This window comes from Scophthalmus maximus, chromosome 13 (genome assembly GCF_022379125.1).
Source record: "Scophthalmus maximus strain ysfricsl-2021 chromosome 13, ASM2237912v1, whole genome shotgun sequence".
NCBI lineage: Eukaryota > Metazoa > Chordata > Actinopteri > Pleuronectiformes > Scophthalmidae > Scophthalmus > Scophthalmus maximus.
In genome coordinates this window covers 10,439,969-10,453,509 of record NC_061527.1, presented here as the reverse complement: position 1 = coordinate 10,453,509, position 13,541 = coordinate 10,439,969, and the positions used below count along the sequence as shown (strand labels likewise).

The 13,541-nt window shown below is 40.7% G+C and overlaps 1 protein-coding gene across 4 annotated transcripts; it reads left to right on the top strand.

The window, feature by feature from the left end:
- The first annotated feature begins 778 nt into the window (after nucleotides 1–778).
- On the top strand, nucleotides 779–6,121 carry hykk.2 (hydroxylysine kinase, tandem duplicate 2). Of its 4 annotated transcripts, none has more exons than XM_035648029.2 (5): nucleotides 779–909; nucleotides 2,020–2,328; nucleotides 3,149–3,291; nucleotides 3,567–3,747; nucleotides 5,151–6,121. In XM_035648029.2, exons 2-5 carry the CDS (start codon nucleotides 2,025–2,027, stop codon nucleotides 5,591–5,593), a joined length of 1,071 nt encoding a protein of 356 aa, XP_035503922.1. In that variant the 5' UTR covers nucleotides 779–909; nucleotides 2,020–2,024; the 3' UTR covers nucleotides 5,594–6,121. The 4 variants fall into 4 exon arrangements, with proteins under 4 accessions (XP_035503922.1, XP_035503921.1, XP_035503923.1 ...); XM_035648028.2 differs by having other exon boundaries at nucleotides 792–948; XM_035648030.2 differs by lacking the exon at nucleotides 779–909 and adding an exon at nucleotides 1,010–1,113.
- Nucleotides 6,122–13,541: the final 7,420 nt, after the last annotated feature.

Genomic DNA, 13,541 nt, shown 5'->3' with positions numbered 1-13,541 from the left:
TGCCAAAGTGTTTTGCCAAATTATTTTGGGGGCTCGTTTGAATAAAAATCATTTGAAGGTTTCATTGTGGTGTTTTTTTTGGTAACATCTTATGTGGATGGTTGTTGGTAAATGGTGTTTGGAACCTGTATTGTGGGTGGCCTTTGGGACTTCTGAGGTAACTTTGTAGACCAAGTTGTTTCTGCTGTCTCTTAAGTTGCAGTAGTCAGGAGGTTGCAGCTGTGAGGTCGTTTGGTGCGGCAGCGTTTTTGTTAAGTGGCTGAATATTGTGCCAGGAGTTCGTGGAATCTCCTACTTTGGGGGATTTCATTGTTGTGCTATAGGGATAATCTGCTATTGATTGCAGACCACTATGGAGTTGCATTTTCAAAAGATACTCGAAAACAAAATATTTAGCTTGAGGTATATAAAGCCTTGGTGGATTAAGGTAATTTGCTGCAGTTACAAAGTAACTCCAGAGCGATCAAGTGAAGTTGTTGATGAGGCGGTAAGCAGCCGCCATTATTATTACCAAGTAGTTGCTTCTTAATGTTGTCAGACCTAAGACACGACTGTAGCTGCCATAGTTCCTTCCTCATTTAAAAAATAAAATAAAAAAATAAAAAAATAAATATATATATATCTATATATATATAATTTTTTTCAGAAGATATTAGATATGTGACTTTGCCCATCACAGGTCGGTGGGTTAAGGTATTTGGGAGGAGTTGATCGATCCTGGACAGTTGATTGGACAATGTCCAGTGAGGGTTGTATTTTGAAAAGTCTTACCGGATGTAGAATCGTGCACTCCGCGGGAGCTCTGGGAGACTCCGCAGCGGTCACCGTCAGACTCACGCCTCCTCAGTGATCGTCTGAGTAATAATAAAACAACCAGGACCCAGGAGGAACGCTGCAGTCTACAGCCCGGCAAGTGTCAACATTTTCTCCGCTTGAACCTCTCGCGTTGTAAGTGCGATTCCCTCCATTTGGCAACACGTTGACACTGAATTCATCGTTTGCCTCGCAGGCGTGAAGCTCGAAGATCACTGCTGCGGATCGGAAGGGGGAAACGTGCACACGTGGAGAATCATGCGGCGGTTTTTTCAACTTTTGATAGCGGATCAAATTCCGGTTAGGATGTCGTTGCATGTTGCCGTGTTTTCGTTTTCAGTTTCGCAGTATATATATATATATATATATATTTATATATATATCGCAATATTCGGCATGAAGTAAGGACGGTCTCCATCACAAGTTCCCATAGTTCAGAGATATCATCTGTGATTTTTGCTCGTTATGGACGGAACGGCCGTCACACGAGGAGCATTGCAATTCCAAAAGCGATTGTTAGTTATTCCACATAATAAAAGGGGTAGCTCCAAATCGAGCGATCTGATTGGCTCATAGCCGGACGTCGAATCAGATTGCACAGGTCCATAGGGTCATAGGTGATAGTGGACATTTTATGAAAATCATATTACAGACGGAGTTATGGTCTGATAAATATGAGGACAGCTCATCTGATGCATTACAATATCCCCAGGAAATAATCTGCTCATAAGTTTTGCAAATTCCTACTTTTACTGAAAACCCCTGCAGGTATCAAATCTACTATTTATGTTCGTTGTACAGTTAATTGTTCTGTGATGTTATTGTTTTTCTGCAAAGAATGATATTTTCAAATAGAAGCTACTTTTCCCCCTTTTTTGTAATGGTAGGTGGGCGGGGGTCAGTGTCCATACGACACGCAGATTGTAAGGATATTAATGGAGGTGATGCTCATTCATATCCATACAACCTGTGTTTATGATTACATTATTTACTACAGCACACAATTTTTTACAGGAGCATAAAGTTCTTCATAGATCTGGCCTCTTAAATTGCTGTCAAAGTTCACCAGATTGATGGATTTATCTTTGAAATGTAGCAAATTTTCTAATGGGGGGGGGGGGGGCATTTAGTTGTTGTAGATTATTGTGATGGTTTTTTTTTGTAAATTAGAATTGTTTAGTTTGGTGTCGCCTTTTATTCATTCAGCATTGATGTTGGCGAAAAATGCCAAGCCCAACTTCAGCCAGTCTCAGGCGTCTGAGATGGTGCAGAGGGTCTTCAGGCTGACGCCAGCAGAGATCCGCCCGTTGCCCAGCTACGACGACCAAAACTTCTATTTGGCAACCGTGGAGGGTGGCGAGTACGTCTTGAAGATCATGAACTCAGAGGACAGTAAGAACCACAAGCTGATCGAGATGCAGACATACGCCATGTCCTTCCTGCACCAGAATGGACTTCCTGCCCAAACAGCCCTGCCCACTGCTTCAGGACAGCTCATGAGTCTGGAAGAAATGGGTAAGAGGCCAATTATACCATCCAGACTTTAATTATGTCATTCAGTACATTAGAGTTAGCTTTTTATATTGATACTTTTACCTTGTAGCACATTGAGATTTGTTTCCATTGTGCATTACAAATAAAATATATTATTATTAGAGAAATATCTAGGCCTGTCACGATAATGACATTATCGACTTATCGTATGATACATGAAAATGAAATCAAAATTTTTTTATTGACCTCAATAACAGCCATTGTGTCTACATGCGTGTTTTGTTGACATAAGAATGAATGTCAACAACAGTCCAGCAATTCTCGCTTGCTTTTGTCCTCTCGTCTGTTCTCGTGGTATGACTGTTTTGGTCTATAAAATGTCAGAAAATATGTTTTTTTCTAAAAATTTTGGGTAACATTTCTCTCAGCAGCGACACAAATCGCATAGGACTTGCACACGCAACGACAAAGCTCACATGATTCAGTATCAAAAAAACGGTCTTAAAAAGGATGATAATATTGTTTAGCGCAATAATTTAGGGGACAATATATCGTGCGACAAAAAGTAGTTATCGTGACCGGCCTAGAAAATATCCTCTAGTTTGCTCAAAGAGCTAGATGTAGATGCTGCTTCATAGAGCACCTAAAGATGAGTGATAGGCTATACTTAACCGTTGGAGAAGGCACATGGCAAGAAAATAAATTTCACTGTTATTACTGAAACACTCTAGAAATGATGAATGTTCCTTGCTGCAACATATAAGTCATGTTTTATGAGAGCTGAAAGGGGAGACAAATGGTTGTAATACTAATCTGATGTATTTGCATTTAACTTTTGCAGATTGTGGCTATGGCTGTCAAAAGTACATGGTGCGGGTGTTGAATCATCTGCCTGGAACTACTGTTTCCAAGGTTCCTCTAACACCACAGTTATTATACGATATCGGCAAGACAGCAGCCCGAATGGACAAAATCCTGAAAGAGGTGTGATATTAAAATCGTTTACTTCCATCACGTCTGAATTGGATTCCTCCATTTTTTCAGTGATAAATTTACAAACCACATCATTATGCCAATTCAGTATCACACACATCGCCAAAGGTTTAAGTGAACATGTGGAGCTGCTAAGCTTTGCGAATGTTGCTGGAAAAAGATCTCAACTGACAAAAATCTTCACTCCCTTTGTCTTATGTCTTGTACCTTTTCTTCTGCCTTCTGATCGTCATGATTACTATTGTTTGTTTTTTTCTCCTTTTCAGATGGCACACCCTGAACTCAGTGCGCTGCAGAGGGACAAGTTCATATGGAGTCTGTCAAATGTGACCCTCCTGGAAGGATACCTGAATGTGCTAGATGGAGATCCTCTTCAGCAGGTCATAAAGTCCGTCATTCATCTGTACAAGAGCTCTGTGGTCGCAAAATACCCCAATTTCCGCAAATGTGAGTATGATATCTACTCATTAGATTCTCTCATAAAGTACTTTTGGCTTTCCTATGAAACAGGCTTTTTTTTTTTAAAATTACCTAGTCAAAGTTTTTTTTTTATCAGATTCTCATTTATTTAAATTTGTGCCCCAGGACGATGGTCATACAAACACTCCTATTACCTCCCTTGACACAGCTAGAACCATTTGTAAAGGGCCCATATTGTCACCTTTCAGGTGTTTTATTTTCAAGTTTTGATATCTTTAAAAAGATATATTTGTTTGTTTTAGTACCAACAAACATCTCAATATGGTTTCATAGCTCTTTTCTCAGGGGCTCTGCAAAGAAACAGGTCTTTTTGGCCTGTCTTACTTGGTTCCGCCAGTTAGCGACCGCCTGACCGGAGCAGCTCCCAGCTGTGACTGCAGCGGCGTGTCTGTCTCCCTCTGGGCCACTTCCTGGGCAATGCATCTGGGCCACTTCCTGGGCAATGCATTAGCCACTGGTCTCTCATATTAATATTCTTAGGAAGCCTGTGCCATGATTAAATAAGGATAATATTAATGAAGCATGTACAATGATGTAGTTTCCTCGACATTTCGTGTTGTTGATAGCTCAGCGACGGAATGACGGGTGGGCCAGAGCGGCTGAAGGCGGTGACTGTGTAGCTGCTTTGTAGCTGTGACATCATATTTCTGCGGAAGGCCTTGGGCATCGTAAAAGAAAAAGCCGCTGCTGAATGCAGGCTGTGTGTATTTCTCTGTTTATTGCCTGTTTTGACACTTGTACTGTACTTACAGAGCCCCTACACCTTATTCATTATGAAAAAAGCCATGAAATCTCAATTTTGACACTATGGGCCTTTTAAATGGATGTCATTGGCAGATTGTGTCTAGTCAGCAGAGACCAAGTATGTCCAGGGCTTGAAGTTCTCCGTTCTAACGATGAATTTCCATCAGTTGGGTTCCATAGAGGACCCTGTCAGAGATAAGTGTAGATTTAAAGGGGATATATGTAGGGATTGTGAGCAGGCCCGGCAGCCGTATGTATGCTATTTGAAAGGTAAACGTCCGAACAGCCAGATGGACTGGTGGCATTAGAATGTGCACCCGAGTAGGCTACTTTGTCCCACAGGCTGGTTACTCCATATCCTCTTGGAAAGCCCTATGACTGCACAGTGGAAAAAGGCGAGCCTTCAAAAATGGCACAGCAGCAATAATAGGGTCGTGTATTGGCCATCGTGCAACCTGGGACAAATCAGCCGGTGGAATGCGCACTGCATTGTAGAAGAACACAAAGTAGCGTTGAGCAGTGCTCTTTGACTCAATTGCTTTAATCTCTTTATGTCACTGAAAACAAGATTGATAAAATATTTCAGTTCCCATAACCAACAACATTTTATTTATTTGTCTTCCAAGGCATTAACCACGGCGATTTCAATGACCTCAATGTGCTTGTGCAACCTGATGAGAGTGACGGCCACAGGATCACTGGCATCCTTGACTTTGGGGACTTGAACAGCGGCTACTACATTCATGAGTTAGCCATCACCATCATGTACATGATGATGGAGCACCCTAACCCCATTGAGGTGGGTGGACTTGTCCTGGCGGGCTGGGAAAGTGTCCTTCCCCTCAACGAGGAGGAGAAAGAATGTCTCTTTGTGCTGGTGCTGTCGCGCTTCTGCCAGTCTTTGATTTTGGCTCGTTACTTTGTGACCTTGCACCCTGAAAATGAAGAGTACCTGATGATTTCCTCCAGGAAGGGCGTCGGAATTCTCCGTCAAGTGTGGGAGCTCGGTAAGGAGCAGGTGGAGAAGGTCTGGTTCCAAAGTGCTGCTCAGTTCAGTGACAGACAGTGAGAGAAGCCATTCAAAAATTTTAAACCACAACAGGATGATTCCCCCGAACCTTTTGTACAAATTAATCAATTACAAGATCAAACTTAAAAATAAATAAATAATTAACATGTTAGAATAGATGAGGAAAATAGAATTGAGATGTTTAAAATAACCCCCTTGAGATTGAGACATACATTAAATAGGAATACTGCAGTGGGTCTGAATTAGAGATTAGTAGATTAATAACTGTGCTGGAGGGGGTATGTATGGTAACAATGGATCATTTACTATAAAAGCAAAAGTTTCCATCAAACTAACCAATAGAGTAACAGTACAAAGCATTTAGGGAAAAGTACCGTATAGGGAGTCCATGGTTGTTGAATCAGGATCAACTTGGTTGTAGTTAAGTAGGGCTGCAACACACCATTATTTTCATAATCGATTAATCGATTAGTTGTTTGGTCCATAAATGTCATAAAATGGTGAAAAATGTGGATCGTGTTTCCCATTAACCCCGATATGATGTTTTGTTTTTTCCACAAACCAAAGATATTGAGTTTACTGTCCTAGAGGAGCAAAGAAACCAGAAAACATTCATATTGAAGAAGCTGAAATCAGAGAATTTTGACCTGAACAGATTAATCGATTATCAAAATAGTTGGCGATTAATTTAGTAGTCGATTACTAATCAACTAACTGTTGCAGCTCTATCGTTAAGCTACAACCAAGATGATTGATTGATTGAACCAAGTCCAGTTGCTCCTGATTTAACACCCTTGTGGATGACCATGACCTGGATGAATGAGAATCTCCTCAGACATGTATAAGGACTACCTCCCAAAGTAACTCGCAGCTAATCATGGAGAGGCAGTCATTTCTGCCAATAACTGACCAGTGATTAAATTTAAGAGGTGCCTTAACCCATCAGGGCTTTTATACGCTTCAGTGGGCACGTGTACCAGGGTGCTCCTCTGTTTAACAGCCCAGTTGGATGGACGTTGGACTGATTTTTATCACCTCTGACTAACTTAGAGATGATGTAAGTATAGGGGCAGGCAAAGTCTTGGTGTGCAGAGCGTAGTACATTTGCAGTATGACATTTTTTTTCGCTTGGCCTTTTATAGATGCATGAATTAACAGCTGATTGACGCTACAACTCTGTGTCTGAAAATCCCAACAGAACACAAGACAGTGTTTTAAATGAAAGGAGCTGAAAATGAGTGAACAGTGGAGTGATTTCAGACACAGAAAGTCTGTAAACATTAAGTGCAATTACCTTATCAATTCATTTTTTCATGCTTATGAGATTCTTGGATGCTGTGCGCCACTGAAGTCCATCAATGCGTTGTTCACTCTGACATGAACAAATTCCTGTTTTTCTTCAAGTTTTTTATGGGAATGAAGGAGGAGACCCGAGATACGTTTTAACAGATCTTGTGCCTTGAGAACTAAATTTTATCTGCTTTGCCAAGCACAAAAGAAAATTGAATGCTCTAGTCACATTTCAAATATCTTGTAACAAGATATTAAAACTTTTATGTTATTCCAATTATCTCAATGAACAGAAGAAAGTTAATTTTACTCTTTGTTTTTTCAGTATGTTTACTCAAACCATATTTGTGTGTGTTTGTGGTGAGGAACGGTTATGGTGCAACTGCATTTTATATTTATATATATATATATATATATATATATATATATATATATATATATATATATATATATAACAAATATGAGATTGAGTGCGAAACTGTTCAAAGGGATAATTGTAACAGAGATACCTAACATGTCAGCTATAATGTGGGGACATTGCTGAGAGAAAAACAGTATGAAGATGGAGATGAAATAGAAAAAACTGCTCAAAGGTAAAAGTAATGTGAATAAGACAGTATAATGTAAAATCATGACACTGTATGGTGAGAGATAGGATGTGACTGTGATTGTCATACAGATATGCTGAAGCGGTTGCATTAATGATTGTTGAAATGCTACAGAAACTATGAAAAGTAAGAATTATTATTTATTATTATCATTATTATTTTTTTAATATGTTTGAACTGCGTTAGTTGACTAGATGTGAATAATGTTATGAATTGCTGGGTGTGGATGAAAAGAGAATTATCTTCTTTAGAATCTACCACTATCTTTTAAAGATTTTTTGACTGTGAGTGATGCAATTATAGTGACTGACTACTTTGATTCAATGCTGCCATTTTTTTTTAATCATTTGTAACCACTAGATCAATTTGTACTGCTTAATGCTGTTAGCTTTTGCACTTATTAAATAAAGTTATCAACCTGCATTTACAGTACTGTACAACAGTCTCATTCGTAAGTAACTGAAGTCCAGCACTGACAAGTGTTCTGACCCTCACATTCTTGATCCTTATCGGTTGTCTGGTTAATAATAATAGGAATTTGTACAATGTTTGACCTGCATTGTAAAACCTCTCTGGAATTACTGCACTTGTGCACCACAAGTGTGGTTACCTTCAAACTCAGCACCTAGTTGTCATGATGTGCAGGTGACAGCAAATTGAACTCGATCAGCGCTACAGGAAACTCAGAAATCAATTTAGTTTGATTTGATTGTTAACATTACTTTAGTTACTTTAATAATAATAATAATAATAATAACTTAATATAGCACAATTCATACAAAAATGCTATACAAATTGCTTCCCATAAAAGCAGTTAAAAACTTAATGATAAAACAATAAAAGGGAAAATAAAAAATAAATTCCAATATGAATAGCAGGTTAAGAGTGTGAGAGTGTAGTAATAACTATTTCTCACAAGTTTAAGAATGGACATTAAACCTTAAATATAACAACAACAATAAGAAGAAAGTCTTTTGTTCTGTGGCCATATTTACCCTTAAATATTATATGTTCATGAATGTGGTTATAGGAGCGATTTTCCTGACGGATTAAATTACATTCTTTCTCACAATAATAATCAGATTTGTTTAGGGTTGAATCATCAGTCCCCTTAGAGAAATCAGTTCAGAGATCCACATGTTGGGGGCTGAACTGGAAAAACTCAAGTGTGCTGTCAGCTGATGACTGAGCCGAGGTGGAGACACCACTAGACGGCGCAATTCATCTGAACCGGCAAGCCGATATTTTGAGAGCATGTCATGACTCCTGTTATTTCTGCAAAGCAGCAAATATGGAAGCAGTGTTTCCAAAGTCGCTGCGCTGAGCTGAAAGTAGGAGATTCAAATGACCCATTTTAAAATGCTGTGTACCGTGCTTCAGTTGAATTTATGTCAGTTACTTGTCTGGAGTGTTTCTGCATCAAATACCATCACGACACTGCTCACACTAGGATCATGGATTTTGGAGTTCCAAAAGATTCATGTAATAAAGATGTTGTCTGGGTTGCCACAAAATGCTCTAATCCAACATAATCCAAACAAAACAGCACGCTCAGACACTTTAAACCATTATGACGGCTGAGTCGACTTTAACCCTTATACCCTTATAACCTTTGACCCTTACAATACAGCAAATCGCTAAACAAATCTACTCAGAAATCTCCTACAAATGGAAATACCAGTACATTGCTGGGAAGCATGAAACAAAGAAACTGAACGTGCTCACACACAAGATCAAAACAGACTAGATTAGGTACAGTTTTTTGGTTTGTTTAAAAAGTATAATATAAATGATTTTGCCTTTTTAAAACATTTAATGTAACTCACTGACTTTAAAGATCACAATGTATCGGATTGATCATTCATTTCTATCTACTCCTGCATTATTTAATTCAAGAAAGTGCTTTGAAAAACTTGTTTGATCAAGTGTTTTATTGTTTCACTGAGCAGATTACTTTATGCAATTCTGGTTTAAAATCAGATGTAATACTGCCCTCTGGTGGCTCTCAGACGCTCTCTCTTCTAATGGAGGCGGCACTGTCTTGTGCATCAAGTCCTTGCAGAGACCGTTGTGGCCAAAAGCAGATGTTGTACAAATTCTCATTCAAATGTATATCATATATATATATATATATATTAAAGCGAAGCAACAACCCTTCCCCTCTTCATAGCTTCCCCCTGGCCTCTCGTCCAACAACACTATGTAAGGATTGTCAGGTTTCAGGAGGTTTTGCAGAAAGATGTTTTTTTGACCTAGTATTCCAAGCTTACCCTCTTTCCACAGAAACCAATAGTTGTGTTGTTGTTGGAGGATACTATGTCAGATACTGATGTTCGGGTCATGGCACAGAGGAATCCGTCTAGTCAGACCAGACCAGTGTTTATTGACATGCAGGCTGAGGACACAGTCATTAGGAACACATTTGCATAATATGAATCTAGCAGTCAGTTATGTATGATCACGTGTGTTATCCAGCTTGCAATGTGAAACACTCTTGGAAAAAAACATTTGATGTACAAAATCACCTCTTTCCAGTGCTGATCTAAACACGTGGCTGTGTCTATCGCACCGTGCTTTTCTTAGGCTGCGGACAAGGTCCTCAAACCTACTGTGTGAGGTTGACGACCCACCTGCCTGGGAAAACCATTGCACAATCCCCGGTCACAATGCACGATCTTTATAATGTGGGCAAGCTGGCTGCATCCATGAATAAGACATTGCGACAGGTACATAGGAAGGTCAAATTGCCCGACGTTATTTTTGGAGCCGATGGATGAAGAGGGAGGACTCTAGTCTTTTGTTGCTGAGGCTAAACAGTGGGTCTTTAGAGCTTTTCGCACAAAACAAACAGTGGCCTGCTGCTGTGGCCAAAACCAAAGCAATTAGAGGGAAGAGACTGAACCAAAGCAGTACATCTGTGGGTGTAAAACCTAAACAAAATGAGTTTCAGCATCTTTCAGCTCATTGTTTTGGTTTCTACGTCCCACAGTTCTGACTGCTCTCTTCAACCATATTTAAAGCTTCACCGTGCATCACCTGCTCATCACCGACTAGCTGGTTAGGGAGCAGCTGTTTGCTAACGTGTAGCCGACCCAGCTCGAAGGCCATAATGTGTGTCCAATGTGCATTATATGTGAGCTTAAACTGCCCCAACGCTGACCCCAAAATAAGCTTTCGAAAAAGGGAAACTTCAAAAAGATTTTCAGTTCCTTGCAGCTGGTATCGCCGAACCTTGTTGTCTTACAAAGAGATGATTGTCTTTGGAATGTGTCCAACCTTCCTCTCGTGGAGGGCTACCTATCAGTGATGGATGGAGATCCCCTGCAGGGTGTGATCAAAGCAGTCATCGACCAATTTATATCAAACGTGCAGCCCAAAACCAGCTCTTTCCAAAAAGGTAATTCTACACAGGAAGTCTACACTAATTGTGTGCTGTATTCCTTTGCTTGTGTTTTAGCTTGTTAAGTGATTTGTCTGTGCACATGTGAGAGAGAATTTTAATCCGGCCGCCTATACCTCGAAAAAATCTAAGATGCGTTTTGACCAAAAGTACCTGGAACTTTTAGTCCCTGGAACTTTTTAGACGGTTAGACATACACCCCTGTACCTTTCCATATTCAGTCAATTGACAGAGATGGGTGGGAGACTTTTGAGTGTTTGCTATTTCTGCTGTGGATCATGATCTTACAAAGTTATGAATTACTGAATGCATGGTGTGATTTTATCAGCCTCACAATAACAAGCGAAAGCGAAATTGTCTTTCCCCCAGACAATTCGGTGGAGAAAGCTGAGGTGCTGCAAGGGGGAAAAGTTGAACACTAGATGGAGACATCCACCCACGTATCCCACACGCTGCATAACAGGATTTCACACCCACCTCCTTTAAAAACCCTGAAATCCTAACAGAGGTTAGAGATGAGATTCATCACTTTCTCTGACTGTCCAGAGAGACGACTGCGGACGGGGAGGGACCTGCTGTGGCGTCTTGTGATGACGCTGCATAACATTGATAGTTCATGGACTAGCTTGTGAATTTACACCACCCTCTTCAATGTGAAAAGTGTTTCCATCTTCACCGTGATGTAAAAGATTAACACTGGCCGGTGACCGGAGAGTGTCTTGTACGTAACACGGACAGAATAATTGAAGAGACCATGATTCAGGGGGGAAAATGTAGCTCTCAGTTTATCAACCGTCACCTTGAGTAAAGCAGAAAGTAGAACATGGGAGAGAAATGCACAAGATGCACAGATGAAACTGGCATTTATTTCTTTAGCTGCATCTCACCCTTTCACCTTCGAGTGCTGCTGTGCTCCAGACGCCTCGGCCAGGGCCTTATGTCAACACCATCACGCACGCGTGCACGCACCATCTTCCGTTGTATATTTACACCTCCCGCCTCAAAGGCACCATCTGCCCTCTGCCCCCGCTGCAGCTGGCGATATGTACCTCCAGTCATGCAGAAAAAGCCCCAGTGTGCGTCTGCGAATGTCTGCCTGTGCTCACGTTTGCTCTCCGTCTGTGTCGCTGGAGTCTGAGCACAGCGACGCCCGGAGAGCCATAGATCTGAAGCTTTGCACACTTTCCCTCAGAAACCACAGTCCCTGCTCGCTCTCCTTCGCTCTCCTTTTCCGTCTCTGTAATACTTAAAAACCATGTTCCACAAATCATGGCTGAAACAGAAATGGCAACACTCAAAAGGACTTAGCTGGATACACCATCCCCACTTATCAGTGCCATTAATCCTCTTGGCATTTCAAAACAGAGCCCCGGGTCTATACGGCACCTTTTTAAAAATACAGCAGTGAAATTTAAATCACACTCCAAAGAGCACCAATCCACAGGCTTTCAGAGTCAGAATTTTCTTAAAAAAAAGAAAAGAAGATTTGCTGCCCACATTATTTATCCTTTGTTTTGTTTTACATTAAATACATTAAATATTCTTACAGCTCTTTCCAGGCAAATGAAACAAGCTGGTTCAGTCCAAAAGAATAACGAAGCATTACTGGAGCGAAAACATCTTCACCGATTATTATGATTATCTACACTGTGACTACAAACACTGACTTTGAACAAAAGTTAAACAAATTTCATAACAAATAAACCATACTGACAGCAATAATTATTGAGTGACACTAGATAATTCAAATAGACGGTAAAGGAAAATGCATTAACCCATATTTGGTAATGTCTTCCCTTGATTCAACTGAGAATGAAAAAACAACCCACCACTCTGTTTTTCAGTTGTCTTTCTTTATTCGATTGAAAACAACTGTTGGTCTCTGTCTTTCATATGGAGTCCTCAGACTCACAGCCCTTTGGCCGTCCCGCCGAGCCTCGTCTGCTGCCAAGCTGAACTGTTAGGACTAATTCACCTCACGGATCCCTGACAGACGCTCGTGTTATGCATTTTACGCCCGGACCATGTGCAGTGGCCAAGATGTGAGAGTTTGATACCAGGCTAATGGGCCTCTCTCTCTCTCTGTTAACAGAGATGCCTCTCATCTGTTATGTTGGTCGACAGATTATCAAGGTCCCAAACAGGTTTTTTGACTCAAACAAATGCGCCTCCGTTACTTAATTATGCAGCCATCCAAGCAGTGCAGTTACTTAACGTGTATTGAATAGCTTTGCTTACCTAGATGCCATTGTCACAACCACGTGGGACTGAGTTACACAAATCCTACGCGTGCAAAATCTCACAGAAAGCATAACTCAAGGACAGAGTCACCTCAAAAGTGTGACAACTTTCCAACAGAGGCATAGTCACAACAGCATCCAGCCGCTAGAATCATGCAAAAAAAACCCAAAAGGGATGCGCCTCACAGCTGGAGAGGAGACAGAGGCCTCAATTAGTAAGCTGCTGCCGTTGCTCGGTGGTGTCTTCGGGCTTATCAGTTTATTTCAGAGCGTTTCAGCTTCGCAGACGCACGCCGGCCCCAGTCTCCTATCGTGAACTGTTCCCCATCGAATCGCAACAATGGGAAAAATGGAAGAAAGTCGTCAGCAAGAATTCATTTGAATTCATCACAAGCTATCACATGTCGCCTTTCAGTGAACGTCTCCACATTCGCTGTCGTAAGCATCGC